Source organism: Orbicella franksi, chromosome 2 (genome assembly GCF_964199315.1).
Source record: "Orbicella franksi chromosome 2, jaOrbFran1.1, whole genome shotgun sequence".
Lineage (NCBI taxonomy): Eukaryota > Metazoa > Cnidaria > Anthozoa > Scleractinia > Merulinidae > Orbicella > Orbicella franksi.
The window spans coordinates 29,030,124-29,049,770 of NC_138146.1; the positions used below are offsets into that span (position 1 = coordinate 29,030,124).

The 19,647-nt window shown below is 38.9% G+C and overlaps 1 protein-coding gene and 1 pseudogene across 2 annotated transcripts in view; both read left to right on the forward strand.

Moving 5' to 3' along the window:
• Window positions 1–16,248, forward strand: part of LOC145479120 (uncharacterized) — a 16,750-nt gene extending 502 nt beyond the window's left edge. Inside the window, exons 2-18 of the mRNA XM_081457378.1 lie at window positions 55–413; window positions 1,841–2,005; window positions 2,810–2,917; window positions 3,101–3,226; window positions 3,723–3,819; window positions 4,766–4,984; window positions 5,200–5,579; window positions 6,335–6,502; window positions 6,798–6,908; window positions 7,178–7,294; window positions 7,704–7,794; window positions 8,180–8,554; window positions 9,190–9,300; window positions 9,810–9,920; window positions 11,104–11,214; window positions 11,592–11,683; window positions 13,540–16,248. Coding sequence (XP_081313504.1) covers window positions 55–413; window positions 1,841–2,005; window positions 2,810–2,917; window positions 3,101–3,226; window positions 3,723–3,819; window positions 4,766–4,984; window positions 5,200–5,579; window positions 6,335–6,502; window positions 6,798–6,908; window positions 7,178–7,294; window positions 7,704–7,794; window positions 8,180–8,554; window positions 9,190–9,300; window positions 9,810–9,920; window positions 11,104–11,214; window positions 11,592–11,683; window positions 13,540–14,187 — 3,389 coding nt within the window. The 3' untranslated portion in view covers window positions 14,188–16,248. The remainder of the gene's footprint in view (window positions 1–54; window positions 414–1,840; window positions 2,006–2,809; window positions 2,918–3,100; window positions 3,227–3,722; window positions 3,820–4,765; window positions 4,985–5,199; window positions 5,580–6,334; window positions 6,503–6,797; window positions 6,909–7,177; window positions 7,295–7,703; window positions 7,795–8,179; window positions 8,555–9,189; window positions 9,301–9,809; window positions 9,921–11,103; window positions 11,215–11,591; window positions 11,684–13,539) is intronic.
• Window positions 1–19,647, forward strand: part of LOC145479119 (uncharacterized) — a 45,514-nt pseudogene that overhangs the window by 24,755 nt on the left and 1,112 nt on the right. The gene's annotated exons all lie outside the window — the stretch shown is intronic.

Here is a 19,647-nt window from a genome sequence, read left to right on the forward strand (position 1 = left end):
CTTTAAGCGCTATAGCTATATTCCTTATAAATGCACTTTTCATTTCATGCTTAGGGGAAGTACTGGTCCAAAATGGAAAGGTCATTTTCACGGTGGCGTATCCAGGCTTGATATACTGCACGACCGTGCAATATACTCGAGCATTTTCTAGTTCTGAAAATATTCGCGTCCTTGCCTCAATCAGCCACGGGAGGGAATCTCTCAGTGTCCATGATTCAGCAGTTGTGTGGACATCAGACGTGACACAGAGCAGTTTTCGTGTATGTTTGTTGGAATCGGGTCTTGGTAAAAATGGATCCTCTATCGTGAACTGGATTGCGCTTCGAGGCACACCCTCTGGAATGCTGGACGGGACCGCCTCCTTCAGTACATTCACCAGTGGTACAAAATGTGAAAGAGTCAACTTTCTGCAGGCATGGTTCATTATATTAGTTAGGTTACCATATCCATGAATTTTTTCCATAGTATGTAAACACAATAAGAATTCTCGCAGCGCTGAGACCTAATAGCGAGCAGGGGTCATGCATTTTATTTTTCTTCGCTTTGCTGCTTGTGTATTTACTGATAGCAAATTAATAAATACGTGAGGTAAATTCGTTTTGTATTTGATTTGCTTACATTTGATAAAAGTCTCCTGATCGGTTGAAAGAAAACAATTTCTAGCCAAAACAGATTGTTGTAACATAAATTAAATCATTTTCCATTATTCCCGTTCGGCGAAACATCCCTGCAAACTGTTGTGTCCATCTTGTTCTAGAGTTAAGTCAATTTTTTTTCATAAACAGCTTAATTGTTCCAACACAGTAGTTACTGAAAAAAAAAATGCCGAGGTATTTGTTTAGTGAGGAGTTATGTACATAAAATTAGCGTAACATAGTAAACGCGAGCGGGTTTCGAGGAAAACAGAACACAATCTGTTTTCATAATCAAGCACCGGCACGTATTGAACGTGTTTCAGCTTGCTTCAGGTAATTACTGCACTCTGGTCGCCTACTCATTATAAAAAGTGTTTACAGTGTCTCTCCTCTGTTATTTTAAGACGCATACTGAGCAGGGAGTTATGTACATAACAAATAACACATCCTCTAACCGTTAGCGCGAGTAAACAAATTTCTATCTGTTCTTCGTGCCTGGGTTTCCATCCTCGCACGAGGGTATGAACCCTTCTTCAGTAAAGTCTGCGTACGAACCAAGTGGCTCATCAGGCCGGAGCTTATCCCGGTTTCAGTAGCATGAAACGACTAGGAGTATTTCTGCACCCCCTGGATGGGATGCTAGTCCATCGCAGAGTTACCCCACAGCATTAAATTCGCCTGTTTTCGTACCCATTTATACACCTGGGTGGAGAAAGGCACCGAGAATAAAGTGTCTTTCCCAAGAACACAACACAAGGGCTCGAGCGCGAGCCCGGACCGCTCGCTCCGGAGTCTAGCGCACTAACCATAAGGCCACCGCGCCTCCCTTCATCAGTAGCATTCGATATATGCCGATTGTTTCCGCTAAAAGGTTAGAATTGAAGAGGTTGCAACTCTGGACGCGTTAGCTTCTAAAAAAAACAATGGGTTGTTAGCCACCATAACTATACATGTACAACACTTATAATTCAGTTATGTTTTCTTTAGAAACTGAGTAAGGGCATGCATTAAGCTTGACTCAACTTGAATCAGTTGATTGAATGACAGGAAGACGAGCTGTAAACTGAATAAAATTAGACATTCTAATTCTTATCTTGAAAGTTCGTTCTGATAAATGTAAAATCGATCCCTGAAAGTTTTGCTTTATTGTGGTTATAAACAAGATCGAGCACAAAATAAACAAATTTCGTTGTTTTTCTTTCCAGCGCTTTTCTTCTGTTCCAAAAGTTCTCGCCACAGTACGTCACTCTGTCAGCAACAGGCCACAGGACGCCATGAATATCTGGATAGAAGAGTTGAAGGAAGATTATTTCAGAATCTGTCTCCGAGAAGTGAAAACATTTGACGGCAAGCATCAGAATTTACTTGTGGTGAGTTTATAGGGAATCTTCCAACATCACTTTCTTACAAAAATATTCGCATAGAAAAATAAAGTAAAAAAATTATAGGGTCTGAAAATAAAACCTGTGGACAGATGCAGCAACACGTTTAGCGCAAATGGCCGCATGTTGACGGCCATATCGAAGTAGAAGTCAATTTAATCTTCTTTCCCGGCTACGACGAATACAAAAAAAAAAAAAAATTAAGGAGCCACGGCAAGATGTCACGGACATACGCAGAGCCTACTAGGAAGATTACATGTAGATGACTTATTCACACATTGCCTAAGCTCAAATTAAAGCACTAGCCAAGAGTTATACGTAATGTTACGAGACTAAAATAGCTCACAATAACTTTCCATCAGCCGAAAAATCAGAAATTGAGCAATGCACGTATTAAGTTATGGACGCTGCAGTCTCATTTAAGAAAACGGACCATTTTCTTCAATGCCGTCTCTTTCATTCTTATCTCGAGAGTTATTTTAAATTATTTTAAAAAGTCGTGCAAAGTATGTGGCGAGCAAGAAACCCGAACGTGATCAACAAGGGTCGCTAGGATAGCCAATCAAAACACAGAAATAATAGCTTTCCGAGCCAGCCATATTGAAAAACTATATAGCTTCTCGGCGCAGTCAACAACTTTAAAATAGAATTCACTACCGAATGTTTAGTCTTAAAATGCATTCTTCGTAAAAGCTATTAAAAGATATCTTACTTGAAAATGCTACTAAAAGAAACTTTAAACCATTTTTTTTTTAATTTCAAAGTGATTTAATGAACAAATCACTTTTTCAGGACTGGCTTGCCTTTGCAAAAGGAGGAGATACGTTTACATTCCAAGGAAAACTAAAGTTTAAAAATAATGGTGCTCCCCTAGAGGAAGACAACTTCGCTTTCTGTAAGGTAAAGCTATTTCATTGATAAAACTTTTCTCTGTAGCATGCAAGCAATAAAACAATGAATAAGGAATCATTTTTGATTGCAGCCAGCATTGGTACGGTGTCGTCCTGTCCAAAATGATAATTTCTGGGTGCATTTGTGAGTTGTGAGTTAATTGTGCAAACTTCATTGGTGTTTTCTTGACAGGAACACAATTTCACTGAAGAGTTTTACGCCTCTCCTGTCGTCATGGTAACAGCCAATCATCTTTACGACAGCAAAAATGTACATTCTACCAAGCCTGAAAACAACGTCCTTAACACTTGGATAGAGGTAAATTGCCCATACTCTTTCCCATACAAAATGGATTATATCTAGGTCAATGAAACTCCTGTTTAGCATGACCAGGGAAGACAAAGATTTAACTTTGAATAGACAGCTGACGACTCAAAACAGCTCCTCAAACAGTTTTGGGAAGTTAAAGACTGACAACTTTTGTTCATAGTACTGTCTATTTTCTTCGTTTCCCTTTGAATAAAAGTTGCCTGCGAATTCATGAAACTCTTAACAGTCGTGCGAGAAGCCAACCGTGATATAACATTGAAAATAATAATCTCGATTCTGGGGGACCTTCCTCATTAAAAAAACAAAAAAAACAAAAAAAAAACATCATTAACAATCCTTTTCAAGTTAGCTTTCTCGTATCTACTAAACTGCTTAGAGTTAATTATAGTAGTTACATTTCTAGATTTGCTGATGATAAACTTGGTATATATAGTCTTGAGGTAAAAATTGTGATCATTTTTATGATATAAATTTCTGACAACAGGAAATAACGATTTCATCTTTTCGTGTGTGTGTAAAAGACTTGGCAGGAATGGAAAGTCAGCACGATCCCGTTACTATTGATTACGTAGTTATTGGAGGTAAATAAATAAAAATATGACTTCACTGCTTATGAAAAGGTGTTATTCCCTAAGGAACAAATGACAGGACAAAAAATAAATTTCCCCAGCTCATGGCTTACCTTGGGACTGATATTTTACTTGTTTCATAACGTTCATGTCACCCAACTTTAAGCGGGCACGACGCCACCTTAATAATAATAATAATAATAATAATAATAATAATAATAACAATTAAAACTTATATAGCGCAATTTTCCATGACGTACATGATCAAATGCGCTTTACAACTGGATAAAATGATTAAAAGTTTCCAAATACTTTGACCAACGGCAAGGTCAGACTGAAACTTGTTGTGACGCCCAATTGACTCGAAAGCTACCATGCACAACAAAATAGTTCTAAGGCTTAAGATTTGCCTTGTGGCCAAGTATTCTTTTTTTCAGTGACCGCTGTACTAGAGCTTTTTGCTTAATCGCTACATTAGTAGTGTTAATCGCTGCAACAGTAGTGTTATCTTAGCTAGCACTACTGTTGTGTAAAGGGCTGCTTAAAACTGGGGCAGCTGTTTTTGGCTTCTCGTAGAAAATAAACTTATTTCACAAGCGTTATTCCTAAAATTACTGCAGGAAGATAAAACCAAAATTCCAAATTTTACTCCTGCATCACTTTTTGTGAAGTGGTAATTCACCCACTTTGCTATCGAAATCAATGCTTCAGGAAATCGCTAAAATAAATTGTCTGACAAATACGAAAGTTTCGAATTGAAAGATCGCGAAATTTCAACAAGTTGAAAAAGGTTGATAAAGATAGGTGATTATGGGAACTGGAAGACCTAAGAGTTGAAAGTGACCGCGCTAGTAAGGATTATTTCCCGTTTCATAAAAGAATAAATACCAGAAGGTTGTGAAATGGTTAGTGGCCAAAAGGATTTATATTTTTTTTATCTTGCAAATTGTGTTTGCAGATCTTGATCCATGCATTAATGTTTCTTGTGACTACTTTGCCGTTTGCAAGGCATTTAGGCCCAACCACACGCGGTGCATTTGCGAGTATACTTGTCCTTCGTTCAAAGATCCCGTGTGCTCGTCTAATGGGACCACATACGACAATGAGTGTATGTTCCAACGCGAAATGTGCTATCTGAGAGCTAACTTCACCATTTACCATCCGGGTGATTGTACAGGTAATGTGAATAAATAGCTAGGTTCATGCATGATATGGCAGGAGTTTGTATTTTGTGTTACCTCATCGGGCATAGCTTCGACGAAAAGATAGTTCTGCTTTTGTTTTGAGGTATTTTAACAAGATCAGCACTCTTGGCATTCCCTTTATGTTGAATAGCCTTACAAACAAATTGCAACTACCCTGAAATTTCTCACAATATTTTTTGTTTTTCAGGATTTCCTTCTCAGAAAGGTCGACATAGTCTCCGTCGCACCCCAAGTTGGGCTGAAGCAGTTTGTGAGACGATCCCACTGGTACCTGACGTTTTCTATCCTGACAAACCGGTTCAGATTCAAGTTTCCGTCAATCACGCCAACTTCTCGGATCCCAGCTATGTGCACGAAGCCGTGGTAACCTGGGTCGAGGAAGTGCGAGACGACAATTTTACAGTATGTGTTACACAGGCCGGGAGAAATGAGAAGAAAAACGGGCAAGAGCTTGCGACAGTGGACTGGTTGGCATATCAGGGGGCCCCTGACGGGGGAGTGTCGGGTAGCATGGATATGCCAACGTGGTGGACTGGAACGAACTGTCGTGCAGTATCACTACCACTGGTGAATGTACCTTTATTGTATTAATCACAATTACACCATTTTCTGGTTTCTATACATTGATTTGACAAGAAAAATTCTTTTCAATTACCCTTATCCAGCAAGGTTATTAATAGCACTTTTTTAAATTATATGTACAACTTAATTTAAGGACATAAGCGTCGATTGATTTAGAATCTGTCTTCATACCTCAATAGCGAAGCGCGCGAGTGACGTCATAACTCAGACAAACTCACGGACAAACTCAAACAATCAAAATCGAATGGTGGAAGATTTGACGCTTTTTCAAGCTCATAAGCAAGTGTTCATAAAACAATTTTTCAAACGTAAAATTTGGCTTTCACTTTCCTCATGTTTCTCTCAGAAAACGCCTATGTTGTCTGACTCTCGCAGGATTCCAATAATTTACATTCTATTTTTAGACTTCGCGCGCTTCGTTATTCATTTTAATCGACCCATAGCCAATGCTGATCTTCATGTCGTTGTAAATGAGTATGACGTTGACACAACCTTTTTCATTAGTTAGTGTTGTGCAATTTTCTTGAGCACGTTACTGAGAATTTGTAGATGGTATGAAAAATGACAATGCAGGTGCCTGTTGTTTAACATCTTTCAGATTTTATGCTGTAGATATATTACTTCTGTAAAGGTTGTGATCTCAACGTATGCAATGATAATACAACGTGTAAAGCTATGAACATTTTTTCACTGATAAGATTTTTCTTTATTTCAAACTTAGTTTTGTTTATATCCTCCAGAAAAAGTTTAAATCAGTGCCCACTGTGCTTGTATCAGCGGAACATGAAAGGCGTGGTGTAAAGCACGATGCCTCCTCTGTGTGGGTAGAAGATTTGGCAACAACGTCTTTCAAGATCTGCATTAGAGAATTACAGAACTTTGATGGAGCTCACCAAAACATCCATGTTGTAAGCAATTTCCAACAATTTCTGATTTTGACACTGCAGTTTACATCTCAGTGCGAATTACATATTTTTAAAGGATATAAAAATCCTTGCTCACCCGGTCGATCCGTTCCACAAACCAACAAAAATAGCTTGCATTTCATACATCTTCATAAAACGTGATTACTCGTCACAACAAATCAAGATAGTACGTAAAAGAAAATTAAGTAGACCACAGTTCCTTAAGGCTTTTTTATAGGCTGGTTTTCTCGCATGACGGTTACAGCCTTAAAACAGAAAACTGCTTGTTTTTTAAAAGGAGTGGCTGGCATTTGGAGAGCTTCATCGACCTCTGTTCAGAGAACATGGGTCTCTACACTTCGTCAACGGAAACAGCTTATCCAAAGAATTCAACTACGCTTTCTGTCAGGTATCTACCACTGAACCTCATTGCTGACTTCTGTTGTTTAAATAAAATTCTCTCTACATCTTCCTGTCTATCTGTTAATAGCATTGTCTGTCTGTCTGTCCGCCTATCTACCTGCCTGTCCGTCTGCCTGTCTTTCTGTCTGTCTCTGTCTGGTGGTCTGTCTGTTTCATATCTTTCAAGACATGTTCCATTTAAAATATACATATATATACAAACGATTTATTTTCATTGGTATTATTTTAATTTGCTCTGTTCCTCTCTTTCATTAGGATGTTGTTTTTACGAAGCATTACAACGACTCTCCAGTAGTGTTAGTGACTGCAAATCATTCAACAAGCGGAGGAAACCTTAATCCTCTCTACAACTCCATCTCAGCTTGGGTAGAGGTAAGATGTCCACCTAGGGGCATTGGGACTCGCCCCGAAAAATGAGAGTGAAGACAAAAACAAAAAAAGCGGGGTACAAGTCTACTTAATTTCTCTAAGGAAGCAAAAAGTTATCGGATTACTTAACAATTCCGACGTATTGTGTTTAAACGTCAGAAACACATGGTTAGTTCAAACGCAAAAACAAAACGCAAAGACAAGGGTCTTGAGAGTAGCATGGAATGAAATAATGGTACATTTCTTGCGAATATGTACAAAAGAATGGTTCCGTTTTGCTGTTACTGCAAAGTGCCAACACATTGTAAAATCCTGTAATTATAACCCGTGATTCTTAATAATTAAGACGTTATTCAGTACATTTTGTTACTATACAGGGTGTTTTATTGACTTTCTCTTATTTCCTTTGCAGTATATAAACACGACTGGATTTAGAGCTTGTGTGAAGCAGTTGTTTGTGAACCAGCATGATCCTCTGTCAATCTCATATGCAATCATGCCAGGTACGACGTAAAAAAGAGATATCTAGCACTATTTAAGCATACAATTTGACACAGCCTATGATGAATCAGGTGAAACGAGTACAACTACATGTAGCAATCCGCGAAGATGGCTTTTTTTGCAAAGACGTGGATGACGTTTCATTAAGGAAATTTCGGCTTGAAGCTTAAGCAAAACAATGTGCGCAGTTCAGGTACTTATTTCAGATTCTCAACAAGGAAAGTTTTTTTCATGTTTCCCTTTTATTCACAGCATGGTCATGGTCTTTACGATGAAGTAGTTGTCCATAGCTAGGCTGATTAGCAGGATTCGCTTTGCAATACATTCAAGACGCCTTTAACATGATATTTCTTTATCTTACTTATCCCTTTTATCCTGGCACAAAAGATGTGTGTGAACCGGGCTGGACTTTCTACAACGGCTCCTGTTACTACAGCAGTGAAACTTGTGAGACATGGTCCAACGCAAGTACCATCTGCAGAAGTATGGGAGCAAATCTACCCGCGATTGAAAGTCAGGAGGAGAACGTGTACATTCAGCACAGACATCATGGAGATAAGGCTTGGATTGGTTTGAATGACATTGCCACAGAAGGGCTCTTCACCTGGGTGGATAACAGTCGTGATAAATTCCGCTTCTGGGCCGCGAAACAACCAAACGACTTTAGGGGGGAGGACTGTGTACACACTCTTGGTGCTAGGCATGGATACACGTGGAATGACGTGGACTGTTCTACATGTCATCAGTATACTTGCAAAAAAGGTTGGAAACAACTACTTCTGTTTCCCCCGTTGACTAATTTCCTGTTTATTTGACTTTTTTGCCTGAAAAAAAAAAACACCTTGACTTTCCCTCCAGCAAATTGAATTTTAACTAAATTGTAAATGCACGAATGTTTCATTTTAAGGAGTATTTCTTACAGCAAGGAGAGTGACAACTGTCTTGATAATGTCAATAAAATTATAATTATAACGATTATAATGATGATCTAATGATAAAGATGATAATAACAACGTCAAATGCAGTGTTTAAAGAACAGTTTATTGATGACTTCTCTGAGACAGCTTTGCTTTTAATCTAGTGTTCTTTCAAGTAAGCCCTGAGACTATTGTATTTAGTCAAGGTAATGTTCCAAGCTTTCAACGATTTACGGCATCATCAGCGTTTGAAAAGATTTCGATTTCGTTGTTCAGCTATATATCCCATTCGAAAGAACACTTCCTCAGTATCTATCATGCTACTGAGGGACAACACTGAAAGCTTCACATTTTTAAAAAAGGTAAAGATAAGAAGTAATTGAAGATTAATTATCTTGTTTCTTGTTCCGTGAAATAAATGAAATTGAATTTAGGTTATCTTTATCTCCTATGGTTTTGACTCACGTGTTTTATCTTCAGATTATGATGAGTGTACCAGTTCGCCGTGTTTGAATGGAGGAACCTGTGTAAACGGTAAAAGAAATTTCAATTGTATCTGCCCTGGAACTCATAAAGGGAGGATATGCAAAGGTAATTTGCCGATAAGTCCAATCTTTTATAAAATTGTAGATTAACCTCAAGTTACATGCCGATTGGGTGAATGTATGAACGAATGGATGGATGGACGAACGAACGAACGAACGAACGAACGAACGAACGAACGAACGAACGAACGAACGAAAGAACGAACGAACGAACGAACGAACGAACGGAAGAAAGAACGAAAGAACGAAAGAGAGAAAGAACGAACGAACGACTGAATCATATATCGTGTTCTGTCGAGGCCTCCACGTTCCGTGTCACTTTGTTTTAGTCAATACAGACTGGTTATAATAGATGAGTTAGGAAATATGATAGGAACAATTCAAAATATATAAGCATTTTAAAAATGGAGTGATTAAGAAAATGCCATCACTTTAAATAATATTCACTGTGAATTTTCTCGATTTGGAATAAGGGCTGCAAAATTAAAACGTTTTCAAACCAAATTCAGGGCGAAAAATTACTTTAAAGGATTACAGGATATTCCTCTGTTGCAGAGTTTGATGAATGTTCCAGTAGTCCCTGTCTGAACGGAGGCACTTGTACTGATGGAGTTAATAACTACACTTGTTCCTGCCCCTCACCATATTTTGGAAATCAGTGTCAAGGTAATTGTAACAGCATGTTTCTGCCAGAATACTATGAAGCAAATTGAACCCTGTTCGGGTCGGAAGGTGAGGGGATTGGGCTGTTGAGGCCTTCACCCTATAGCTCTTAGGGTACATCAAAGCTGTGATGATGAAACTGGAAGAATTTAGAGCACGTTCAAAGGTGTTTCTTTTTGGATCCTTTTAAACACAGAATGATAACACGTCCAAACAACTACCATTTTAGAACCCCCATCTTCGATTTCGTGAGTTTTCGCGAAATGTCCGAAAACCGCCTAAACGGGCGAAATGCCTGCCTAAGTTGCGTAAGTTTCCTATTGGGCCCTCGCTGCTATTTTGACATATCAAAAGCTTCTTGTGAACCAAATCTTAAATACATCCCCTTCGTTGGTTCATGTAATTTTCTTTTTAAATAATGAGTCAGCGGTCTGGAAGTTTTTCTTGTTTTTAACTGTGGTCTGGAAGTTGCCGTAGTCGATTGTGGTTTTCCCTTATCTGAGAGGTATCGAGAACGCTTTGCGTTTAATCATTTTGCCGAGTATATTTCTATTAAAAGACCTCATTAAAACCGTTTTAATTTTCGGGAGCTTTTACGAAGCCACGTAACATAACTTTAGGTAACTCTTGAATTCAGTCTCAACTGCAAAGATGTCTAAGCTATCGATTAATTCGGTTCTATACTATACGCATGCGCCTTGTTGAATGCCAAATGATTTTCAAATTTTCAGCATTACAGCGGCCGACAAGTTGGCGAAGTGGTAGGGTTTTGAACTTGGGTAAATTCCACTCCTGACGTGGGCATAAATTTTTCTTCTTCTCCTCCCCTTTTTTAAGGTTGCCTTCTGTGTACATCATTTCGTTCGCTGTATGTCGTACATTTCCAGTATTTAATCGTGCCGTATTTTACTTTATTGGTTCCCTGCCTTTATGTAAGGTGCACGTCGTTTGAGAATTTGCGCGATTCGTCGATTTCAGGATTCTCAAAGTTTGAGAGTACCCGAGTTACGTGAATAAAGTTTACGACTGATCAACTGAGAGGTCGTGTGACAAACCGCATTTATCCGCAGCTATCTAATTATTTGTTAAATGCAGTGGAAATCACTTATAAGTATAGTTCTAGTATTAGAAGTTCTAACAAAGACAAAAACAAACGAAAGGCAATCTCCTGAACTTCTATTAACAGAAACAGATGAATGTAAGTCTAGTCCATGTCTGAACGGTGGAACTTGCATTGATGGAGTCTACAATTTTACCTGTGTTTGTCAGAGCGCGTTCAATGGAAAACGTTGTGAAGGTACTGTTACTTTGGTTTAGCCATTTTCTCAACACTTTTAAAAATTGAAGGAAATCTCACAATAAAAATTTCGTGAGGTAGAATAATACCACGATTGGAAGAGCTTTAAAAGAATTGCAATCTACAAACTTGAAAAAAGTTGACCATTTTTTTTTCAAGTTGGGCGGTCCGAGACGTTCCTCCTTTAAGGTTACCAGTTACCCTGAATCATGCAAAAGAAGTTATAAAGCTTTATTAGGCATTGACAAGGTCACTCTAGTGCCTCAGCTGTTTTTTTCTTCAAAAAATATTTTTCAAGGATTCAAGTTCCAACAAGATTTTAAGTCATCACAAAACAATGATGAAACTCACACTAACAATATCATTTGTCAATGAAGGTAACGCCAGAATATCATGTAAAGATCTACTGGACGCCGGGAACACCACGAGTGGATCGTACTCTCTGAAAGTCAATGGCAGTTCATTTCAGGTAGGATTCCACGCTTTTTATATGACAACTTAATCTATCTGATATAGAGGGAGGTTTTCATTATGCATAAAACGGACTGTCTATCAATTCTCACACTAGGCTAGCTTTCCCCAGCACCATAACTTCGTATCATCGCTCGTCACATTCGAGCATGATTTGGGATCATTTTTACCGATATATAATTCAAAATCATATATGTATCTGGCTGGAGGAGATCTCGTAGATCGCATGTGACTACCATAGCTTTCGAGACTGAGAGCCTGTTAAAACGTGAAAATCAAGAAGTGTTTAAAAATGAAAACATTTTGCCCGTGTTTTCAAATAAAAAATCACTTGAAAACTGCTACTATTAACCTCGATTTCGCTGAATTTATACTGGATTTGTGAAAACCGTGTTAAGACTTTGCACCAAAAGAGCTGGCGTGTTTTTGGAAAATCGATCAGACAGTCTGGTTCGCAAGAACATAGCCGCAGAATTTGACTTGTCACTGATAATCTTGATGAAATTCTGTCCTAGAGTTTGCTTTCCACAAGGCTTATTGGAGCTCAAATAAAAGGAGATAACTTTATCTCCGGTATGCCGTTTGACGCAAGGAAGACTAAATTCACCGTCTTTTCGTTGAATCATGAATTGTACAATTTAATTAACAGTGCTTTTAACATGAACCAACACGAAAGTACAGATATCAAAACCGCAACAGAGAGTTGATCTATAGCTTTCTTAAGGCCTGCATCGTCCTAAATGGACTGAACAAGAGCTTCCTACATCGCGAATCGATTGAACTTCAAAAAAACTAGGCACTCAACATGTTGTCGTTACGTCAATTATCGACCGGAAGCCACGCAAATAAATTTCTTTCGCGCTGGCGAATCACAGACAATTCCGATAGTTAGCTAGGCCTAGAACGCCTAAAATTGATAAAACAAGGAAATTCTACTCACAATCAGCGTTTGACCTAATGTTCTTCACTCCGTTCGTAGCCATGTTTTGCTCGCAGATAGCAATTTCCCGGATCTACTTGAATTTTATTGAGCGGGAAATGACATATCCAGACTTCAACAGCTTTTTTGCTAAGTCTTTTAGCGACGTCAAAGTTCAGAGCAAATAACGTGAACAACAGCTAGAAATGTCTAGTCCATTGCACGTCTATGCCCTAAATTGATGTGACTAAAGCTACTGGCTGTCTAAAGCCGGCAAGCGCAATATTGTCGCCACCGTTCAGTTTCTCTTCCAGGAAATTTTCTTCAAACTCTTCAATTCACTGCTGCGAGACTTGTAAGAATAAGGTCCACTTTTGTACCAAGTTTGTGAGTCATTTTCACGTGCTCCGGCATTTTATCCCCTGAAGGTCACGCTAAGTCAATGTTCAAAGGCTCATCTCTGGCCCTTTTTTTTCCGGAGATCTTAATTCGTTGTCGGAGGTACTTGAATTGCTTTCACGCTTTTTCTTTCTTTAAAAAGGAAAAGCGTGAAAGCAGTTCAAAGTAGCAATTTAAAGTAGCATCGGACAAAAAGCGTTAAAAAGAACTATTTGAAATGCGGAGAGCTTCAGAAATACGACTATCCGCCCAGCGTGCCTCGACCTAGTCCGAATAATTGTAGATTATTTTCAATCAGGTGTAAGATACAAGTGTTTTCTTCATGGCGCGCAAGGAAAGGCTGATTTCCCTATAATCGTTACAGTACGACGAGGGCATGGATCAAACATCAAGGCACTGAATTCCGTCATATTTTCAGTTCATCGCAACGATGGCTGCTATCTTTAGAGAGTGCTGATGATACATAGTCCCCGATAATCTTGCTATCACACGCAAAGCCGGAATCTTGAGTAGTTGTTTGGTTTTATTTTCGTCAGGTTTATTGCGACATGTCAGCAAACGCAGGTGGATGGACTCTTATTGCTCGGTTTTCAAACGCTGATGCAAAAAACTGGATGCGAGATGATGCTTACTGGTGGTATGACATCCAAACTTCACAGGGGTCCCCTATAAGCACGTCAAGCAACTATGACATGATATCTGAAGCATTTTGGAGAGTTAAAGGAAGTGAGATTAAAATCACACGCAGCGATGATAGCTCAAACACTGCTCTCCTTCGTACATATACCAACTGCCTCAGTGGAAACACTCTCAGGGGATTCTTATCCAGTTATGGCAAGTTCAGTTATCGCAACATTTGGTCTGACGATAAATGCCTTGGAAGCTGTCCAGTGAATTATGGAGGCTTGTATAGCTCTACAGCTGGCTTCAAGGAAGCACACTGTAATGGAAATATTCAGAGCAGCAGCCGCATTGGTTTCTGGTGTCAATGGAGTACCGGTGATGGTTCGGTGATGATGTTTGGAGGAGGAGGAAGTGGATGTAACCGAGCAGATCATGGTATTGGTATCACCGAGAATAACTATGGAGCGTTTGAAGAATGGGCTGATTCGGGAGAAAGTGATTTTGGAAATTACGCCCCTGATTCCACTTCTTCTTACTCCTTGAATTTGTGGATTCGTTAAAAATAAGAACACAGCGAAGTGTTTCTCTTTCTAAATAGATCTCATGTGTCAAACAGTTATACAATTAATGAGCCAAGCAATGTTCTAAAAGTGATTTCACAGTTCTTTATTGCCTATTAAATGACGTGAGTTTTTTTTTTTTTTTTTTTTTCCTCAAAAATTGGGAGTTGCAATTTTTCGGCGGCCCGGATCGAATTTTCCGTCTAGAACATTTCCATCTGGTTATTAGTACTGAAGCACAGGAGAGAGCTTTACTACGAGAATTTATAAGTTAGGCCGGAAGTAATTGGTTAAATTAGGCCATTTTTGTATTTTCGGTATCGGATCAGACCGGACTGAAACCGGGATTTTCGTCTCAAGTTTGTTAAGCAACTGATATTTTGAAGTGCGCAAGCCAAAGGCACTTGTTGCCCTGACTGTATGTGAAAGTAAAAAAGGAGAGGGATTTTCCGTACTTAAGGACGGTGCCTACTAAATACAAAGGTTTTTGCGCCAGGTTAGGACCTTGCGGAAAAAGTAGATCTTTGCAAGGGCTATCGGAATCCACAAAGAAAAAAGAGGGTAGCCACGCATTTTTTCGAGATAATTAGCCCTGAATCTCAACAAAAATGCTGACATCAGCATTTTTCTGAAAATAGAAGGAGAGGATATTTCTTCACAGCTTTCTTTATAATTCGCCTTTACATACAGAGAAGCAAATACATTAATAAAGATCTGAAAACTACATGGTAAATCACGGTAACATAAAAACCATTTTTGGTATGTTTTTGGTAACAAAATCGTTACAACAGCACTTTTAGCGTCTCTGACAGCCTTCCTCTGTTTCAGCTAAAATACAGTCTAAACATCTTTTGCTCACAACCAGAAACTAATCACCTGCTGAATAGGCTTACCACTTCCATTTCATAACATAAAATGTAAGGGTAACCACGCGTTTTTTAAAGTTATTGATCCTTTTTTAAACTTTTTACGGTGCCTATTACATTTCTTCCTGTCACCTCCTCAGTAAGTAAAACATTTGCGTATCTCGCCCTTGTTTTGCCCGCGCACTTCGCCATCTGCAGGTACATGTTTACAGTTGGATTCATGGATAGTAGGATTTCAGTATAATTTTCGACAGATAACAGCTAGTTTGTCAGCTGGAAGACGTTAATAGTTAGTGGTTAGCGAAATGCTGCTGTTCTGGTGTTCCTGGTTTAAGTACAGGTTCATTAAACTTGATTTGGTCACAGCAAGAAAATTTTGCTTGCAATATTTAGTCGTGTACTTGGTAGCGTAGTTGATTGCGTCACGTCAACCCAGCGCGCGCGTGGCGCTTAAACCATTCCTTGCGTGATGCGCAGAACGTGCGCGCACTAACAAAAGTAGGCACCGTCCTTAAAAAGGCTGTTTATTGTTGTATAGTGCGTTAGTCAGAATTTATACTCCTTGCATTTCAATTCTATATCTAATGCCTCGTGCCTTAGCTCCAAACTATATTATAATCAGTGATTTATATTTTTAATAAAATGATGGATGCAAAGGCTTACCAGGCACAATTTAGGTACTTTTAAATGTTAAAATACCAGATATTTTCGTTCAGTTTTAAGTACTTTTAAGCAAACGCAGAGGCTCCATTAACTGACCACTGTAACAGTCTTTGACCTAATTGAGAAAACTGGATGATTCCTGCGACATTACTTTTTATTATTATTTTATTTTATTGATCAAAAACATATTACAATATTGCAACACCTGCGACATTACATTGTCAAGCAGTTTTCTTTCACTTTTGGTTTTGTGGACACAATTGTATCTGACATAGTTTGCAGTATTTAATGTTTTCCTATAACTTGTCAGTAAATTGAGTAATTGCTACTGTAGAAAATAAAAGTTTTAAAGGCGGGAAACAAAAGTGTTGGCTTTTTCGCAATTTTCCTTTCTAGTGCTCCTTAGTCCTCTGATGTTTAAATTAAAAAGCAACTTTCTTGCATCATCTAAGTAATAGCACGGTCTCATTTAATTGGCAAAGATTGATTCTGGATATTTAGGACATGGCTTATATTCCCTTTCTGTTAACGTTACGACGGCGACGCCGTGGACGACGCCTCGTCAAAAATGAATTTATATTTTACCAGCGAAATTCCAAAGTACCTAGATCTGTTTAGCATACCAATTACTCTAAAATCGTGCTTTGGCCAAATACGCAGTTACAGCGTTCAATTCCAAATGGAAACAGAAAAGAAAATTAGCCGTCGCTTTTCGCGTTCCTCAGACTACGCAGAACTTAGTCATTTCACGGTGTTGTTTTGCAGAGGGGGGCATGAGTAAAATTCGGGTGGATGGAAGGCCTAACCGGAGAAATAAAGGTCCGGTAATACGGGCAACATTTTTCTTCAATTTGTCTCGCAACATTGTTGCATTGTAAGTTGAAACACATTGTTGCACGTATTACCACGTTTGTGACCAACTTGTCCCGCAGCAAAATACAGTGTTGCAAGTTGAGGCAACATGTTGCGCAAAGTAGACTCGAGTTCTACTTTCTGCAGCAAATTTTAGTTTTGCTGCTCGTATTACCACTGAGGCTACAACTTGTCTCGCAACAAATCTGAATTCAACGCTTGTGATTGGCTGTCGCGAAGCGTGGCAACGCGGCAAATAAAAAAAAATGGCGGACGGTGAAGACAAGCCTGAATTCGAAGTAGACCAGTAACTCTCGGAAAGTCATAAATTTGCCTTTTACAAAGACCTCGAGGGCTATCATAGTCTTTGGGACGCCTCGTTTGTCCCTTCAAAACAAGCCGGAAAAAAGGCAAAAGGCTTGGAAGAACTGTCGCAAAAATACAACTTTTCGCCTAGCTACCTGAAACGACACTGAGCTTCATACTGAGAGAACTTCGCTGGCACGGAAAATTAAGAAGAAAATGACGGCCAGAAGTCGAAGTGGAACCTCGTCGAAATTCTAAATTATATTAAAGAAGGCGCCATCTTTATTTACAGACGATTAACCAATTATACCTGTAGAATTCTGCACACTTGCAACACTGTATTTTGCTGCGAGACAAGTTGGTCACAAACGTGGTAATACGCGCAATAATGTATTTCAACTTACAATACAACAATGTTGGGAGACAAGTTGAAGAAAAATGTTGGCCGTATAACCGGACCTTTAAGCTCCTTTTCAAATTCCTCTGTCGTGTTGTGGACGGGGCCTTAACGAGCAGTACAATGGTTCTGCACGTGCGTTTTGAATCTTTGTACATTTCAAACCTGTCATCTGCTAAACAGCAATGCGAAATGACAAGTTCTGAGTATTTTGGAGAACGTACACCGCAATGGCTATTTTTTTTTTAACTTTTTTTTTTTTTTTTTTTTCGGATCTTCCTTTGGAATTTAGTGCTGTCATTACATATTTAGGCTGAACAAGATTTTAGACCGATAGGCGTTCTGAGCAGATCTACATAGTTGCGACATTCGAAGGCGGAATATAAATTCATTTTTTACGAGGCGTTGTCTTTGGTTTCGCCGTCTTCACTGCTAAGGAAATCGAAAATAGCAGATGCTGGGGGTTAAAACAGTTTACAGTAGTTTTCGTACCCAGTCCCTACTCTGTGTTATCTTCAAAGCGTGTAATTGCTCTGTTACTAAATTATTTTACAGATCACAGTTCTCGCGCCGAAAACAAAGAAAAGGCAAGCTCTCCTTTTTTTGTCACAGAAACATATGAATGTAAGTCCAGTCCATGTCTGAACGGTGGAAACTGGGCGCGTGGACGGACTCTACAATTTTACCTGTGTTTGTTCAAGCGCATTCATTGGGAAGCGTTGTGAAGGTAGGATCACTTCGCGTGATTTCATCATTGGGAAGTTACCCAGAATGTTGCAAAAGAAGTCTTCAAGTTTAATAGAGCATTGGTAAGGTTACTTGAAAATTTAAGTTTAAACGATTCTGGATCAAAAATAACAAAGGTTTTACTATAACATCTCTCCAAATTTCTACCGGAGATTTTTCTCCAGGATTAGATTGGTGCCAACATCAATACAAGGCACACGCCAGCACTGATGCTGTCATTTTGCCATTCAGGTGTCTCCAGAATATCATGTAAAAATCTTCTGGACGCCGGGTACACCCCGAGTGGATCATACTCTTTGAACGTCAATGGTAATTCATTTTAGGTAGGCTTCCAGGTTAGCCGACTAAACATGCTTAGTTATACAAATGTTAAACAATTTCCCAGGTGGTATTTCGGAATTTTTGACCTTGAACCACGGTATTTGTTTTTCTCCAGTCCTGCCGGAATGCATTTTTCAGGGTTTTGGTACGGTCAGTAAAAAAACCTATCCGGTTCAGGTTTTTCCGAACATTTTCGGAGAAGGGGAGGGAGGTAGTGAACGCGCAATCCATATTACTTACCAGTCTTACCCATATCATTTGAGCGGGTGGAAGAGGACGGGGAGCGTGAAGCTTTAATAAGCGCTGGGGAAGGGGTCGGTAGGAGAAAGGCCAAAGGGGTGGAAGGGTTGGATAGCTGGGAATTCATAAGAAAAATCTACGTACGCTGGGAAAAATTGAAGCTAAGAAGGATATCCGCCTCTATATCGTAATGCAAAATATACCTGGAGAGTAAGAAAGGACTAATACAAAATATAAAGGAAGAAAAAAAACTTATATCTGAAAGTCTTTCAGAGCATAGAACAACAAGTTATGTGTTTAATAATAAATTATACATGAAAAAACCACTCGATTCTGATTGGCTGAGAGCAGTGCAGTTCAAGTGTAACACCAGTGGAAATTACACATCGTCAGTAATTCTGGATTATGACTGGCTGAAAGACAATAGGAAAATTTCTAAGCCAATGATATCACGTAAAATGACGAGGAAAATTTTGTGCGGAAACTTTGTAAAAAGTTTTCTCCTCCTATCCAGGACGAGACAGGTTTCATTTAAAATATGGTCATTTGCATTTGGTTGGCAAATGACCATAATCGCAAATTAAATTACTCAGAAGTTCAGGTTTTGACCACTTTCTTTTATTTAGAACTCATTTTTTCAGACAAACTGGCGTGCGTACGTCTCGATACCGCAAAAGAGGGAATAGGATTCAAAGTAGTATCTTCTAAGGGGACAGTTATCATTAAGACTGATCCCCTCAGTGTGACATATGTCAGTGACTTGTACTGACTGTCAGGGTTCGGCAAATGAACACGTATTGATAAAATTAAGAACTTGAAGAAACATATGGCTACCGACTACCGAAATTTTGATACATTTTGAAATGTTCAAAGAAAATGCTATTTATAAACTTCTGAAGTAGCCTTGAAACGATCATGGCCATTCTATTTCCATTTTAACGCAGTTACCCCTCATTAAATTGCAGTAGTCAAAGTGAGATTGAACAAAAGCATTGTATTTGCTGAGAAGTGTAGATCGTGGAACAAATGGTTTAATTCGTTTCGTGAATCCAATTCTGGAGGCGATTT